This window comes from Heptranchias perlo, chromosome 20 (genome assembly GCF_035084215.1).
Source record: "Heptranchias perlo isolate sHepPer1 chromosome 20, sHepPer1.hap1, whole genome shotgun sequence".
In the NCBI taxonomy this organism is placed as follows: Eukaryota; Metazoa; Chordata; class Chondrichthyes; order Hexanchiformes; family Hexanchidae; genus Heptranchias; species Heptranchias perlo.
The window spans coordinates 24205791-24222951 of NC_090344.1; the positions used below are offsets into that span (position 1 = coordinate 24205791).

General features: G+C 46.2%; 1 protein-coding gene and 3 non-coding genes across 4 annotated transcripts; all 4 read right to left on the bottom strand.

Moving 5' to 3' along the window:
- Positions 1-3597: 3597 nt before the first annotated feature.
- Positions 3598-7003, bottom strand: LOC137335982 (zona pellucida sperm-binding protein 4-like). Its single transcript, XM_068001486.1, has 9 exons — positions 6769-7003; positions 5979-6157; positions 5814-5911; positions 5605-5738; positions 5335-5524; positions 4982-5129; positions 4755-4827; positions 3855-3968; positions 3598-3781 (listed from the first exon to the last, which is right to left on the bottom strand). The coding sequence occupies exons 1-9, from the start codon at positions 6989-6991 to the stop codon at positions 3618-3620; spliced, it is 1323 nt and encodes a 440-aa protein (XP_067857587.1). The 5' UTR covers positions 6992-7003; the 3' UTR covers positions 3598-3617.
- A 4947-nt stretch (positions 7004-11950) lies between these two features.
- Positions 11951-12024, bottom strand: trnak-cuu (transfer RNA lysine (anticodon CUU)). Its single transcript has one exon. It is a non-coding gene; the product is annotated as a tRNA-Lys (tRNA).
- A 2871-nt stretch (positions 12025-14895) lies between these two features.
- Positions 14896-14968, bottom strand: trnaf-gaa (transfer RNA phenylalanine (anticodon GAA)). The gene has a single exon. It is a non-coding gene; the product is annotated as a tRNA-Phe (tRNA).
- Positions 14969-15986: 1018 nt separating this feature from the next.
- Positions 15987-16059, bottom strand: trnak-cuu (transfer RNA lysine (anticodon CUU)). The gene has a single exon. It is a non-coding gene; the product is annotated as a tRNA-Lys (tRNA).
- Positions 16060-17161: the final 1102 nt, after the last annotated feature.

The following is a 17161-nucleotide window of genomic DNA, read 5'->3' on the forward strand; positions in this document are numbered from 1 at the left end:
TTGAATCTATGACCGGAGTTCTTTAAGCAACTAAGCCACGGAGCCAATTCACGGGCACGCTGCTCACTTCCTCATTAATATCTGTGCTACACATTCCGTTGGGGGTTTAGACTGTTTTATCTTTGTCAATTTCATAGAAAATGAAAGCAAGAGTGGATCATTCAGCTCTGCCATTCAAAATGATCATGGCTGATCGTCTAGTTCTGTACCCTGTTCCCGCTTTTTCCCCATATCCCTTGAGCATTAAGAAATATATCTATCTGCTTATTGAATAAGTCTAATGACTTGGCCTCCACTGCCTTCTGTGGTAGTTAATTCCACAGGTTCACCACCCACTGAGTGAATACATTTCTCCTCATCTCGGTTCTAAATGACATACCCCGTATCCTGAGACTGTGACCCCTGGTTCTGGACTCCCCAGCCACCGGGAACATCCTCCCTGCATCTAGTCTGTCTCGTCCTGTTAGAATTTTATATGTTTCGATGAGATCACCCTTCATTCTTCTAAACTCGAGCGAATATAGGCCTGGTCGACCCAATCTCTCCTCATACGTCAGTCCTGCCATCCTCGGAACAAGTCTGCAAAACCTTCGTTGCACTCCCTCCATGGCAATGACATCTTTCCTCAGATAAGGAGACCAAAACTGCACACAATACTCCAGATGGGGTCTCACCAAGGCCCCGTACAACTGCAGTAAGACATTCCCTGTTCCTGTACTCAAATCCTCTTGCATTGAACGCCAACATACCATTCGCCTTCCTAACTGCTTGCTGCATCTGAATGCTCGCTTTCAGCGACTGGTGTGCAAGGACACCCAGGTCTCGTTGCACCTCCCCATTTTCCCAATCTATCACCATTCAGATAATAAAATGCCTTTCTGTTTTGACAAAAAAAGTAGATAACCTCACATTTATCCACGTTATACTGCATCTGCCATGTTCTTGCCCACTCACCCAACTTGTCGAAATCACATTGGACCCTCTTTGCATCCTCCTCACAGCTCGCATTCCACCCCAACTTTGCGTCGTCTGCAAACTTGGAAATGCTACATTCCGTTCCGTTCCCTCATCCAAATCATTGACACATATTTTGAATAGCTGGGGTCCCAAGCACTGATCCCTGCCGTTCCCCACTAGTCACTGCCTGCCACCCGGGAAAAGACCAGTTTATTCCCACTTTTTCCAGTCTGTCAACTAATTCTCAATCCAGGCCAGTCTATTCCCCGAATGCCATCTGCTTTAATTTTGCACACGGTCCTCTTCTGTGGGACCATATCAAAGGCCTTCTGAAAATCCATGTATACCACATCCACTGGTTCTCACCTATCTAATCTACTAGTTACATCCTCAAAAAACTCCAGTAGATTTGTTAAGCATGATTTCCCTTTCATAAACCTATGCTGACTTTATCAAATCCCATTAATGCCTTCTAATTGTTCTGTTATCACATCTTTTAAAATAGACTCGAGCATTTTCCCCACTACTGATGTGAGGCTAACTGGTCTTTAATTCCATGTTTTTTGTCCCCCTCCTTTTTTTAAAAAAGAAAAGTGCGGTTACATTTGCAACCCTCCAATCTGTAGGAATTGTGCCAGAGTATAGAATTTTGGAAGATGATCACCAATGCATGCACTCTTTCCAGGGCCACTTCGTTTGGTACTCTGGGATGTAGATTATCAGGCCCTGGGGATTTGTCAGCCTTTAACTCCATTAATTTCCCAAGCATTTTTTCTTTAAAAGTAATACTGGTTTCCTTCAGTAGAAACTTGGTTCCTCACATTTCTGGAAGGTTGTTTGTGTCCTACTTTGAGAACAGAACCAAAGTATGTTTTTAATTGTCTTCACTAATCTTTTTCTCTTGACATTTAGAAAAACTTTTACAGTCAGTTTTTATGTTCCTGCTTGTTTACTCTCATACTCTAATTTTTCCCTCTCAGTCAATCTCTGTCCTCCTTTGCTGAATTTTAAACTGCTTCCAATCCTCAGGCTTGTTGCTTTTTCTAGCAATTTTATATGTCTCCTCTTTGGATAAATACTATCCCTAATTTCTTTTGTAAGCCACCATTCCTGTTTTATTTTTGTGCCAGACAGGAATCAATAATTGTTGTAATTCCTGCATATGTTCTTTAAATATTAGCCATTGCGTATCCACCGTCATCCCTTTGTGAAGTTCCCCAATCCATCCTAGCCAACTCACACTTTCATAATTTCCTTCATTTAGATTCAGGACCCCAGTTTCGGATTCAACTACTTCACTCTCCATCTGAAATATGGAATTCTAGCATGTTATGGTCGCTCTTCTCCAAGGGAGCCCGCAAAAGATTGTTAATCAATCCATTCTCATCGCACAATACCCAATCTAGGATCGCCTGTTCTCTAGTTGGTTCCTCAAAGTATTGGTCTAGAAATCAATCATGTGCACTCCAGGAATTCCTTCCCCACAGTATTATTGCTAATTTGGTTTGACCAAACTACATGTTAAATTAAGTCAGCGTGATTACAGTTGTACCCTACTTGCATGCGTCTCCTATTTCCTGTTTAATGCCGTCTCCTACATCACTACTGTTTGGGGGGCAATAGACAACCCCCACCGTTTTCTGCCCCTTGGTATTTTAGCTCCACCCATACAGATTCCACATCGTGATTTTCTGAGCCAATATCCTTCCTCACTATTGCGTTGATTTCCTCCTTTACTAACAACGCTACCTCACATCATTTCCCTTTTTGCCTGTCCTTCCTAAATATTGACTACCCCTGGATGTTCAGTTCCTATCCTTGGTCACCCTGCAGCCATGTCTCCATAATCGTAACTTTTTCATACCCATTAATCTCTGTGCTGTTAATTCATCGACCTTATTGCAAATGCTCCACACATTAAGACAATGCCTTCAGACTGGTCTTGAAGATTGCTAGTTATCTAGTATTTTTTTTGCACTATGGCCCTATTTGTTTTTTGCTCTTGTTTTCTACGCCTGCCACTATTGCTTCCTCCCTTTGTCTTGTTTCTATCCTTGTTTTTTCCCTCCTGTCTCCCTGCTCAGGTTCCCATCCCCCTGCCATTCCAGTTTAAACCTTCCCCAACAGCACGAGCAAAATCCCCTGCAAGGACATCAGTCCTCGTCCGGCTCCGGTGTAACCCGTCCCACTTGTACAGGTCCCACCTTCTGCAGAACGGTCCCAATGTCCCATGAATTTAAATCCCTCCCTCCGACACCATCCCTGCAGCCACACATTCATCTGGTCTATTCTCCTGTTCCGATAGCCGGAGAGACCAGCAGCCAGTGGTCATGCGAGGAGAGCCCAACACTCGCCAGGCTTGGCAAATTGGTCAATCGATGCAGTCAGGGAAGAGCCAATTCCGGAGACATGTGCCCAGGACCAGTGTTAGAGGCAAGTGAACCAGTCATTCCTGACCGACACTATTTTGCTACAAACCCACCACAGCTTTGCCCTGGATCTCAATGCGAATCGTTGGGGGCTGGAATTGTTTGCTGCAGCCGTGGGATGCTGCAAAAACAATTCTCAAACCAGGTACCAAATTAACTCACTGCAAACAGTACAATCCAGCGAGCATTTGAAAGATAACGAGACCAGCAATCGTCTATAACAGGAGTTTATTATCCAACAGACATCGACAGTTCCATAGAGCTGCACTCGGAGCCCACCCTGCGGCCCTGCAACATTTTCCACATAGCAGCAGTCCCGACCAACAGGGCCACGGAGAGCAGCGCTACCCCAACCGCTAATCCAGGAACAAGGGAGGTGGAACCAACAGCAGCATCTGTGGGGAGAAGCCAGGGTTGATGGGCACCAGTTACTCCATCACGAGAGACAGGTGGAAGCTCCCTGTTTACCTTTCTCATCCAGGTGGATCCGAGCAGCCAATCTCTCCTCACCTTCCAGGAAAAGGATGGGTCCATCAGCGGTCACCAAGGCCCCAGACCGGTTATCGGCTCTTCTTCGCCTCTCTGGGGGCGAAGGAGAACAAGAGACAAGAGTTGATGGTGAATAATTAAATCTTCAGGTGTCTGCAAATCCTGAATCAGATGGCCTCATGCAAAAAACATCAGGTCCCTGGGTACCGGACAGAGTTCGGAGTTCCGACTATAATTGCAACTGGTTCTCACCAAACCGATTCTCAGAAGGACGCACCAACTGAGTAGAGTTTGCAATTGCTGCTGCAACAATGGCCAGTCTGGTCTCCTGTGAAGGAGACACTGTTTGATGCATTACTTTGACCCGCAGTTTCATGAGACCTTCAAATTGGCCAGGTGTCCGGCCCCGGGACATCCTTTCAGTTGCACCCTGAATTCCCGGTGTCAGAAAGAGGACAATTAGATGCTAGTTAAATGTTCTCCAATGCCAAGGGTGGACTACTCCGAACCGGATACGGAACACACCCGTGCGAACAATTGGAGGATTCTGCTCTTCAGCGGTCGGCAAGTAGGGCAGCTCAGCATCCGGGCAATTAGCAAGGAACCAGAAATACTTCATTCATCCCATTTCAAGGATCAGAGCATCCTTCACAATTACTGACCTGGTGCAAGATGTGCTCAGACCCGCTGCCCTAGATTGCCATTCTAAATGGAAACCTGCACCGAATGCAACTGGGAAAGTTCCCAGAACCGCCAGATTCAGGACACTCCTCCTGTGCCCAGTGTTCGGCCTCTTGCTGAGGGAGCCCCGTGTTCAGATGTCCCACACCCACCCCTCCCCATCAGGGTTTAGTTTCTAGTTAGATTACAGGTACTTACTGGGGCTGCAGGGAGCCGTGCAGTTCTCTCGAGTGGAAGGGTAGCAAACCTCAGCACTGCAGTGGAAATAAACCTGCAAAGCGACAGTGCAGTATGGTCAATCCCACAGCTCCCAGTCCGGAGATTAATGCTTCTGCAGTCAACCGACCAACAGGGGCCTGCTCACTGAACACCCAGGGAACAAGTGATACCAAGTGACCGGGAAAGAAGCACTGAAGGAAACTCACCTCCCCGGACAGAGCCCGGCCCGAAACTCGGTCCCAGAAAGCGAACGTGCTGACTACAAAACGATTATGGTGAGTTGGGAACAGCAAATGGGAAGCAGCGTTTACCGGAAGGAGGCGGGTTTTGTAGTTATCACCAGCAAAGGGGCACCTGGAACAGAGACAGGGAGAGTCACACGATTATAGGTTGACATGAAACCAATTATACCAGCGTCTGGAACAAAATGTCACCTTCGAAGGAATATTTCCCCAATCACTAACCCGGACTGAAGTAACGATTTCTGTATTAATCCCCACCCATGTCGCCCCCTCCCCAATCCCCACACTGCCTCAAGCCCCCTCACTCGCTCCCTTACCTCTCCACCAGGAGGTCCCATCGGAGCCCCGAATACGGCTCTGGGGTGGGGGTCGCCCAGCAGTCATTGAGCACCAGCACAAGGGACGGATCGTTCCGGTTCAGGACACGAACCTCCACAAACACGGGCTCCCGGAGCACACTCAGGATCGGGTAGTCACTGGCCACATACCAGCTCCGGTAGCCACCATCTGGAAAGAGAAAGATGAAGGGCGGGCACTATTTGGAGAGAGCCTGAAGTTGGACACTACTATCAGCAAGCACTCGTTACCTCTCGCTATTCTCAGCTCCAGAAGCAGGATCCCGGCCTCAGTGGCAGGCAGTGGTGGAGAAAGGGTGTAAACTCTGGGCTTCACCTGCAGATCAGACTCCTGGCTTCCCTTGTAACTGCACTGGACATGGAGCCTGCAAGAGAACGGACACGGCTGGAGAATTCAGCTCCTCACTGTCTCTACCCGTTGAATGTGCTCCTATTCTCACCTGAAAGGGCTGTCCCGGGTCACCGATCCCAAAGCTTCATCCAAGATCTCAAACTCACCCAACACATCCGTTTCATACAGGATGTTCACTCCGTCCAGCTACAAGAGAAAAGACCATCAGTCCCGAACTGAACCATTGATGGGACTCCCAGCCCGCAATACCTACCCGCTGAGTAGCGCCACATTCAGTGACTCCGAACTGAAAGAGCACAGTGTCTGCAGAGGCCACGGTCGGATTGCACTCAGCTCCGTCTCCATCCTTCAGATGGACCGTTGTCAGGTTTACAGGAGGCAGCGTCAAATCCTTGGAGATAGCGATGAGGACCTGCCCATCCTTGGTGCAGACTGCAAGAGAGTCAATGAAAGGCGGTTAGTTGACCCACGGGGAGGGTCAAGGGAACCGTTACAGGGAAGGGGACAAGCCCCATCCATGTTTCAGTTTCTATCCCGTCCCATTATCTGTCTAATGGAAACCAGTTGACCAATTACAGCTCGTCACCACGCTGCTTGGATTAAAATTGCCCGCATCTCCGATAGAAATTCATCAAATTCAAATGATCAGTGGCAACAGGGGCCGGGGCTCATTCACTCTGCCCCTCCCCCCCCAACTAGCTGGACAATTACACGTGGCAGAATTCAACCAGTGTGAGTCCCAAGTCACCGAGCAACGGTGGAATGATTCTAACTGCAGATAGTGTCAAAGGCCGATTAATTATTTCCCTTTGTTTGATTACCAGCCCCCAATCCTACCATCAATTGTACTCTGCGGGATTAGAGACTCTCAATCACACCACCAGTTCCACTCTCCGGACTGGAAAGGTTTGAAATTCGAACTGACGTTGCATGACAGGAAGGAGAAAGAGGAAACTGTACAGGGAAACCCCTAGTACAGCTAGATTGCGGGTGAACCTGGAAAGTCCTGGCCCAGAATATAAACGGACTGAGAATACACCCACCTGGAAGACTGTCCAGTGAATAGAAACACGGCGGTGCATCCCGGTTCCCCGCATCAAAGCAGCAGCCTCTCTGCACACACTCACTGGCTTCAATTCCCGGAAATCCGCAGTCTTTGCGGTTTTTGGGAGACAGCCAACATTTATCGGCGGGGAAAAGGAAAGAGGGCGGCTGAGCTGAACAGATTACAACAAGTAACAAACCAAGAATCCCCAAACCCTCCATTATAACAAACAAACTCTCTCAGGTACGTGAGAATGGAGAACCGACTCCCTCTTTTTATCGCAGCGCTGTTAATTGGCAATAAATGAATGTGCCAATCAGCCTGAGGCAGAGTCCGAGGCCCACGGGCTCCGGAACATCAACCAGCATTCGCACGGCTCACACGGAGATGGGTCCAACGACAGCTGCACAATTCGCCCCCGGACTTTTTGTTTGGTTGCATTGAAATTGTTGCTTTTTTCCCCCTTGACACCTTTATTTCTTCATCACAAAATTAAACGAAACTGGAACCAAATCACATTATTAGTTTCTATTTTGCTTTTTTAGTCACCTTTATTTCTTAGACCCAACGTCACCTTTAGTAGTTTATTAAAAATAGGCCCCATCTCAGTGTGACCCGTGGGAATGCGGGTTTTTTAATACTAATTAATAAACAGAGTCAAATCAATATGTTATTGTCCAGATACAGTACGGTAGCATTAGTGGTTATGTTACTGACCTTGTAATCTAGCAGGCCTGGACGAATAATCTACGTGTCATAAGTTCAAATTCTGCCACGGCAGCTGGGGAATTTAAATTCAATTAATTAATTAAAATCTGGAATTAAAATACTACTATCAGTAATGCTGGCGATGAAACGACCGGATTGTCATAAATAAATCCCATCTGCTTCACTAATGTCCTTCAGAGAAGGAAACCTGCCGTCCTTACCCGGTTGGCCTATGATGTGACTTCAGGCCCACAGCAATGTGATTGATTCGTAATTGCCCTCTGAAATGGCCTAGCAAGCCATTCAGTTGTAAAAACTCGTTTAAGAAAAGTCATACTAAGAATAAAACTGGACATGAAAAAGGCACCCAAGCCCAGTTGACCCTGCAAAGTCCTCCTCACTAAAATCTGGGGACCAGTGCCAAAATTGGGAGAGCAGTCAAGCAACAGCCTGACATAGCCATACTCACAGAATCATACCTTTCAGCAGAGGTCCGTGACTCTTCCATCACAATCCCTGGGTATGTGCTGTCACACTGGCAGGACAGACAAACCAGAGGTGGCGGTGCAGTGATATACAGTCAGGAGGGAATGGCCCTGACAGTCCTCAACATTGACTCTGGACCAAATGCAAATCTCATGGCATCAGGTCAAACATGAGCAAGGAAACCTCCTGCTGATTACCACCAACCGCCCTCCCTCAGCTGATGAATCAGTCCTCCTCCATGTTGAGCACCACTTGGAGAAAGCGCTGAGGGTAGCAAGGGCCACAGAAGGTGCTCTGAGTGGGGGATTTCAATGTCCATCACCAAGAGTGGCTCGGTCGCACGACCACTGGCCGAGTCCTGAAGGGCAAAGCTGCCAGACTGGGCCTGCAGCAGATGGTGAGCGAACCAACACGAGGGGGAAAATTACTTGACTTCGTCCTCACAAATCTACCTGTCGGAAATGCATCAGTACATGACAGTATTAGTGGGAGTGACCACCGCACAGTCCCCGTGGAGACCAAGTCCCGTCTTCGCACTGAGAACACCAATCAGCGTGTTGTGCGAACAGATCTGGAAGCTCAAAACTGGACCTCAAATGCCTGTTATCCGGCCGCAGATTAAATGGTGGAAGATCAGCCGCGCTCAACTGGCAATGTTTACGGTGCATTTTCATAAAAACAGAACACACATTCGAAACCGGGAAATGCGAAACAACGAATGTTAAGATGAAAGCTCTCTGTCATCCGCGGGTGGGCTCAAAGCACGAACTTTTCAGTTAATAGCCAGACGCGCTGACCAATTGCGCCACAGAGACACGACGTTTGCCCTTCTGAACCACTAATTCACCGAGCTAATTCAGCTTTCAACGATCAATGAAACAGCTGTCTTGCCATCAGTTTACTTTTCCAAAATAAAGGGTGTGCAGCTTGCACGAGTGAAAATCGTTGCCGTCTTATTTCTGAACATCAAACTCCCCTTGTCCCTAAATGCCTGTATGTTGGAAGACTCGGTCACCCAGTAGTAGAGAGGATTGATTTTTCGAGCTGTGATTCACCATTCTCTATTCCAGTCATGTTTCGGTTTGCAGGTAATGAGATGAGATTAAATGAGCAGGTCCAACGAGCAGGTCTGTGACACTACACGGTGTCGACAAGTTGTCTCTTCCACTTACAGTGAAGCGGACGGCAGTTTTCACTCTTAAACCAGTAACTATGATGTTAGGAAAATATGTGGCCGAGAAAGACTTGATTTCAGCGCGGTGCCACTGGGCCAGAGTAAAGCTAAGTTTCTCTGATTGCCGAGTGGTGCGAGGGTGGATTTGGAACTCCCGTGCGGCTGCACTGCACATTGTCCAGATCTGCTGCGAGCGATATTCACTTCAATTCATCACTGACAGGGACAGTTTGATTCTAAGTTTCTTTTTTCTGGTGCTTGGTGAGATTTCAAATTTGAACGCGACCCAGACCGACCCCAAACTCGTCACTTACACGCTGACAGATACAAGGCGGCCACACTCTTCACTTCAGTGAGATGAAAGCCGAGGCCGATTTCACGGTTGAATGTAATGTCGAAGAAAACTCACCCAAAGAAAGTGCAGGTCATTGAGGTGCCTTTAAATTCCTGATTGTTCGCACTGAACTTCTTCCCAAAGCGTTTGAGATTCAGCTCAAGCGATTTGGGGACTTCTCCCTCTTTGCGAAAGTTTCAACCGCAGTTCAAGATCAAAAGTCGAGTGCAGAATGAGACACCTCCCTGAAACCGGGGAACAAAGAAATCAAACTTTAGAGCAAGGTTCTGTTTGTTGAGAAAAAGCAAAAAAACATTTATTTTGGAAAGATCCAGAATCCTATCAGCTCAAAAAGCAACTGTTACCCCGGCGGAATTTGAACACGCAGCCTTCTGGGGGAGCAATAAGTAATGGAGATAGAAGCAAGAAGTTGAAAAGTGTGAATTGACAGATTCAGTGAGTGGCAAAAACTGCGGCAAATAGAGTTCAATGTGGGGGAGAGCGAGGTCATTCATTTAAATCTAAGAAAGATAAATGAGAGTATTTTCTCAATGGTGAGAAGCTGGGAACTGTGGAGGTTCAGAGAGATTTCGGGGTCCGTGTTCAGAAACCGCTACCAACCACTATAGGTACAAAAACGATTGAAAATCGTTAATGGGATATAAGCAACGGTTCGTTAGCTTGCTTAGACCTGCCATAATATCACGATCGCGGTTTGATTCCTGTATGAGCTGATAAGGGGCTTTGATTCGGGTTTATATGATTTTAAAACCAAGCTTCACAAATGGGGCCTCAGACGAAGTGACGGGGACAGTTTTTTGAATAACATCCATTGTAACTTTACCCCTGGGCCGGAGAAACACGTCTTTCTTTTTATTTGTCATTCTCAGGTTTGCAGAGAAACGTTTAACTCGCGGCCTGTTCGCATCAATGATCATCAGCAGCAACAGACAGACAGAGCGGGTCTGACCGCCCCGAGATGTGGAAAAGGCATCGGCTTTGGACACGTGAATCAAATCAAATAATCACCCGCCACCGAGAGAGACAAAACCAAGAGAAAAAGATGGAGGGGAATAGAGAAATAAAAACTATATCAAGTCGATAGAAATATTTTCCATCCTTGATGTCTCTCTATTCCGTTCCAAATCCTTCAGTGGCGGGAATCAAACTTCACTGTAAATAAATGCGAGAATCGACGCAAAGAAGATGAAACCAAATAACCAAAAACTGCCGAAACCCGGGATTGAATGAACAACCTTTCGATCTTCAGTTTAACGCAATTCCAACTCAGCGATTTTGACCCCACAGCAAATGCAACTTTGCCTCATTGTCCTGCAAGAAAATATAACCCCCGCGACGCCTTGCTCTTCCTGTTCATTACCGCATTTCATATATAAACATCGCACTCATATATACCCAACCAGAGTTCATATTTAAACATCGCAATCATATATCCCAACCACAGTTCATAATTAAACATCGCAGTCAGTCATATATAAAACCCCACAGTTCATATATAAACACCGCACTCATATACGCACCCACAGTTCACATATATTAACATCGCACTCAGATATACACACCTGCAGTTCATATATAAACATCGCTTTCACATATAAACTCCCACAGTTTATAAATCACCAGCGCACTCATACATCCACACCCAGTTTATAGGAGGAAGATCGGTACCGACCGCCAATCGAGCTCTCAGAGTGGGAGAGGCGGAAGTAGCAGCGACCGAACAAACTCTGGATCTCATCCTTAAGACAGACCGGAAGATCCACCTGTGAAATTACATCGCACGAATGTATCAGGGAGGGTAATGGGATCTGAGAAGGTATCAGGGAGCCTAATGGCTTCATCGTGGCGATCCATTGGGCCAAGGGGATCTCAGAGAGAGGAAGGGACTGTCAGATGGCATCAGAGAGTGTAAGGAGGCTCATAGAGAGGAAGCGACCGTCAGATGGCATCAGAGAGTGTCTTAAGATCTGAGAGAGGGGAAGGACTGCCGAGAATGGGAGAGTGTAAGGGGGCTCAGGGCGCATCTGTGTAAGGGGCACTCAGTGGGTATCAGAGCAGGTGAATGGCGCTGGCAAGGTTCAAAGTGGATCATGGACTCTCTGAGGGTATCGGAGAAGGTAAGAGACAGAGCGTATCAGCGATGATAAGGAGCTCAGGGAGAATCAAATAGGGTAAGGGGGGATCAGGAGGTATCAGAGAGGGGAATTGTTCCAGAGTTGGCATCTCCTAAATATTACATTTTCTGACCTTCAACATTTTTAATAACAGCAAAAAATGAAACCGATTGAACCGATAACCTGTCCGTGTCCCATGTGGAGAGAACGAGACGGTCGAAGATATTTGGCAACGCTCACGGTTTCCTTTCACACAGCTCAGGGTTGTGCCTGGTTCGAATCTGGAGATAAGAGATTGCACTTTGAAACTTTCATCACCCAGTGTGAAAAATAGAACACAAATCGACCAACGTGGGGCTCGAACCCACGACCCTGAGATTAAGAGTCTCATGCTCTACCGACTGAGCTAACCGGGCCGACTGTTGAAACTCTTCCCATCTTATTATTGCAGAGAGACAGCTGTTGGCTTTGCTGCAGGAGTTCAGTTCGTTCCACTATCTCAGGGTATCTCCTTCTGAACACCCGTTTTTTCATTCTGGATTTAGTCTGATGTCTTTTACCATTCGTCCAGCTCCGCGCTGAGCAGTATAGGAACATCGGGACAAGAGACGGCCATTCAGCCCCTTGAACTTGCTGCCCCATTCAATTGGATCATGAGTTGATCTGCAATTCATCTCTGTTTCTCCGACTTGGACTCATATTCCTTGGTACCCGAATCGAAAAACGATCTATCAATATCAGACATCAAATTATGAATTGAGCCACAATCCACATCCTTTGGGATGAGAGAGTTCCAGCTTTCGGTCGTATTTTGTTTGCTGAATTGATTCCTGATTTCTTGCATGATTAGTCCAGCTCCAATTTCATTTTGGATTCGGCCAACAGAGAGAGAGAAAAAGGCCGTCTTAACCGGAGATTGATCCTTTAACGATCTCTCACAAATCAACTGTAACCAGTCGTAATGTGAATACCATTTCACTTTTCCAAAATAAATCGAGTGACATTCATTTTGGAAACAGTCTGATGTCGCTCACTGCAGAAATATCCATGTCAGTGTGATTCAGTCTGAAGGAGCTCGCCTGCAACCTTCGAACCTTCTCTGTCAAGAAGTGTTCCGACTTCGTTCAAGCCAACCTCGTTTTTTTTTGGATATTTTTCCGATGCCTGTTATCCAACCGCAGAATAAATGGTGGAAAATCAGACGCACTCAGCTGGCAATGTTTGCGGTACATTTTCTGGCAGACAAGACACACATTCGAACCCAAGAAATGCGAGACAATGAATGTTAAGGTGAAAGGTTGCTTTAGTGTTCTCAAGTGGGTTCGAACGACCAAATTTTCAGTTAGCAGCCGAACGCGCTAACCAATTGCGCCACAGAAACAGAGTTTGCAAATGTTCAAGGACGAATTCATCGAGCTGAAGCTTCAGGTTGCCGCGCTCAATGTAACAGCTTTCTTCCAATCAGTTCACTTTTCCAAAATAAAGGGTGTGCAGATTGCACGAGTGAACATCTGTGCTGTATTATTTCTGAAAATTAAACTCACCTTGCCATTAAACACCTGAATGTTGAAAGACTCAGTCCGCTCGTGGAAGAGAGGATTGATTTTTGAGCTGTGATTCGCCATTCTCTGTTCCAGTAATATTCAGGTTTGCTGAAAATGAGATGAGATGAAATGAGCAGGACAAACCAGCAGGTCTGTGACACTACACGGTGTCTACAAAGTTGTCTCTTGCACTTACAGTGAAGTGCACGACAATTTTCACTCTTAAACCAGTAATTATTATGTTAAGAAAAAATGTGGCCGAGAAAGACTCGATTTCAGCGCGGTGACACTGGGCCAGAGTAAAGTTCAGTTAATGCGATTGCCGAGTGGCGAGAGGGTGGATTTGTAACCCCTGTGCGGCTGCGCTGCACATTGTCCAGATCTGTTTGGAGCGATATTCCCTTCAATTCATCACTTACAGGGACAGTTTGATTCTAAGTTTGTTTTCCCCGGTGCTTGGTGTGATCTCAAAAATAAACGCGACCCGTGCTTAACCCAAACTCGTCACTAACACGTTGACCGATACAAGGCGGCCACACTCTCCACTTCCGTGAGATGAAAGCCGACAGCGATTTCACGTCGATTCCAATGGCGAAAAAAACTCATTCAATGAAAGTGCAGGTCATTGAGGTGCCTTTAAATTCCTGATTGTTTACACAGAACTTCTTCCCAACGCGTTTGAGATACACGTGGGGCGATTTGGGGACTTCTTCTCCCTCTTTGCAAAAGTTTCATCCGCAGCACAAGATCAAAAGTCGAGGGCAAAATTAAACGATTTGCTGAAATTTGAGAACCAGAGAACCAGAATTTAGAGCAAGGTTCTGTTTATTGAGAAAAAGCAGATGAAACATTCATTCCGGAACGATACAGAATCCTATCAGCTCTAAAGGCAACGGTTCCCCCGTGTTTTGAACACGCAGCCTTCTGGTGACGCAGGAAGTAACGCAGATGGTAGCAGGAAATTGAAAAGTGGGAATTGATAGATTAAGTATCTGGACAAAACTGTGGCAAATAGAGTTCAATGTGGGGGAGATCGAGGTCATACACTTTAAATCTAAGAAAGATAAATCAGAGTATTTTCTAAATGGTGAGAAACTCGGTGCTGTGGAGGAGCAGAGAGATTTAGGGGTCCAAGTACAGAAATCGCTGCAGGTACAAAAATTAATTAAACAGCCTAATGTGCCGTTGGTCCGGCCGGATAACTCGTTTGCAAAGAGTATACTGTAACATAATGATCACGGACTCAATTCTTGTAATTTACTTTATTTATTTCGCGTTTTTATAACTTTTGAAATCGAAGCTTTGCAAAGAAAATCCACAGAAAAATTCACGGTGACCGTTTTTTGAATTACATCCGTTGTAACTTTACCCCTGGGCAGGATAAACACGTCTTTCTTTTTATTTGTCTTTCTCCAATTTGCAGATAAACGTTTAACTCGCGGCCTGTTCCCATTAATGATCATCAGCAGCAACAGACAGACAGAGCGGGTCTGACCGCCCCGAGATGTGGAAAATGGATCAGTTTCGGACAAATCAAATAGTCACCTGGCACCGAGTGAGACAAAACCAAGAGAAAAAGGCAGAAGGTAACAGTGAAATAACAGCCAAATACAAACGATATAAATATTTCCCATCCTTGATGTCTCTCCATTCAATCCCCAATCCTTCAGTGGCGGGAATTAAATTTCACTGCAAATGAATCCGAGAATCGAAGCAAGGAAGAAGAAAGTAAACAAACAAAAGCTGCCGAAACTCGGGATTGAACCAAGGACCTTCAGATCTTCAGTCTAACGCTCTCCCAACTGAGCTATTTCGGCTCGGTACCCAACGATTACTTTGTGTTATTGTCGTGGAAGAAAATATAACCCCAGGAGGAATTGCCCCTCCTGTTCATTCCACAATTCATATATAAACATCGTACTCATAGAGATACACCCACAGTTCATATATAAACATCGTTGTCATACGTAAACTACCAAAGTTTATAAATCAACAGCGCACTCATACATCCACACCCAGTTTGTGGGAGGAAGATCGGTACCGACCGCCGATCGAGCTCTCAGAGGCGGAAGCAGCAGCGACCGATCAAACTCTTGATTTCATCCTTAACACAGACCGGTAGATCCACCTGTGAAGTTACACCGCACTTTGATAGCAGGGACGGTAATTGCTTCTGAGAAGGCCTCAGGGCGTCTAATCGCTTCTTGGTGGCGATCCATTGTGGCAAGGGCATCTCAGAGAGGGGAAGGTACTATCAGAGGGCATCAGAGAGTGTAAGGGGGCTCAAAGAGGAGAGCGGGCAGTCAGATGGCATCAGAGAGTGTATTAAGATCTGAGAGAGGGGAAGGACTGCCGAGTATGGGAGAGTGTAAGGCGGCTCAGGGCGCATCTGTGTAAGGGGCAATCAATGGGTATCAGAGCAGGTGAATGGCGCTGACAAGGTTCAAAGTGGATCATGGACTCTCTGAGGGTATCGGAGAAGGTAAGAGACAGAGCGTATCAGCGATGATAAGGAGCACAGGGAGAATCAAATAGGGTAAGGGGGGTTCAGGAGGTATCAGAGAGGCGAATTGTTCCAGCGTTGGCATCTACTAAATATTACATTTTCTGACATTCAACATTTTTAATAACAACAAAAAGTGAATCCAATTGAATCGATAACCTGTCCGTGTAAAATGTGGAGGTAACGAGAAGGTAGAATCGGGAGGGAGTGGATATTTGGCAACGCTCACGGTTTCCTTTCACACAGCTCAGGGTTGTGCCTGTTTCGAATCTGGAGACAAGAGGTTGCACTTTAAAAATTTTATCACCGAGTGTGCAAAGCAGAACACAAATCGCCCAACGTGGGGCTCGAACCCACGACCCTCATATTAAGAGTCTCATGCTCTACCGACTGAGCTAGCCGGGCCGACTGCCGATATTCTTCCATCTTATCATTGCAGAGAGACAACTGTTGGCTTTGCTGCAGGAGTTCAGTTCGTTCCGCAATCTCAGGGTATCGACTTCTGAACACCCGTTTTTTCATTCTGGAGTTCGTCTGATGTCTTTTACCATTCGTCCAGCTCCGCGCTGAGCAGTATCGGAACATCGGGACAAGAGAAGGCCATTCAGCCCCTCGAACCTGCTGCCCCATTCAATTGGATCATGAGGTGATCTGCAATTCATCTCTGTTTCTCCGTCTTGGACTCATATTCCTTGGTACCCGAAACGAAAAACGATCTGTCAATATCAGACTTCAAATTATGAATTGAACCACAATCCACATCCTTTGGGATGAGAGAGTTCCAGCTTTCGGCCGTATTTTGTTTGCTAAAGTGATTCCTGATTTCTTGCATGATTGGTCCAGCTCCAATTTCATTTTGGATTCGGCCAACAGAGAGAGAGCAAAAGGCCGTCTGAACCGGAGATTGATCCTTTAGCGAATCAACTGAAACCAGTCGGAATGTGAATACCATTTCACTTTTCCAAAATAAAGGGAGTGACGTTCATTGTGGAAACAGTCTGATGTCGCTCACTGCAGAAATATCCATGTCAGTGTGAAGGAGCTCGCTTGCAACCTTCGAACCTTCTCTGTCAAGAAGTATTCCGACTTCGTTCAAGCCAACCTCGTTTTTTTGGATATTTTTCATATGCCTGTTATCCAACCGCAGAATAAATGGTGGAAAATCAGACGCACTCAGCTGGCAATGCTTGCGGTACATTTTCTGGCAGACAAGACACACATTCGAACCCAAGAATTTGCGAGACACTGAATGTTAAGGTAAAAGGTTGCCTTCGTGTCCTCCAACGACCAACTTTTAAGTTCGCAGCGAAACGCGCTAACCAATTGCGCCACAGAAACAGAACTTGCAAATGTTCAAGGACTAATTCATCGAGCTGACGCTTCAGGTTGCCGCACTCAATGTAACAGCTTTCTTCCAATCAGTTTACTGTTCCAAAATAAAATGTGTGCAGCTTGCACGAGTCAAAATCTGTGCTGTATTATTTCTGAAAATTAAACTCACCTTGCC

What these genes read in the sequence shown, in the direction of transcription:
- LOC137335982 (XM_068001486.1), bottom strand. Translation starts at nt 6,991, where the DNA reads ATGGAGGGTTTGGGGATTCTTGGTTTGTTACTTGTTGTAATCTGTTCA. An exon ending in ACCCGGGACAGCCCTTTCAG is followed by an intron (nt 5,739 to 5,813) that starts GTGAGAATAGGA and finishes GTTCTCTTGCAG; the next exon opens with GCTCCATGTCCAGTGCAGTT. An exon ending in GCCGGGCTCTGTCCGGGGAG is followed by an intron (nt 4,828 to 4,981) that starts GTGAGTTTCCTT and finishes GTCGCTTTGCAG; the next exon opens with GTTTATTTCCACTGCAGTGC.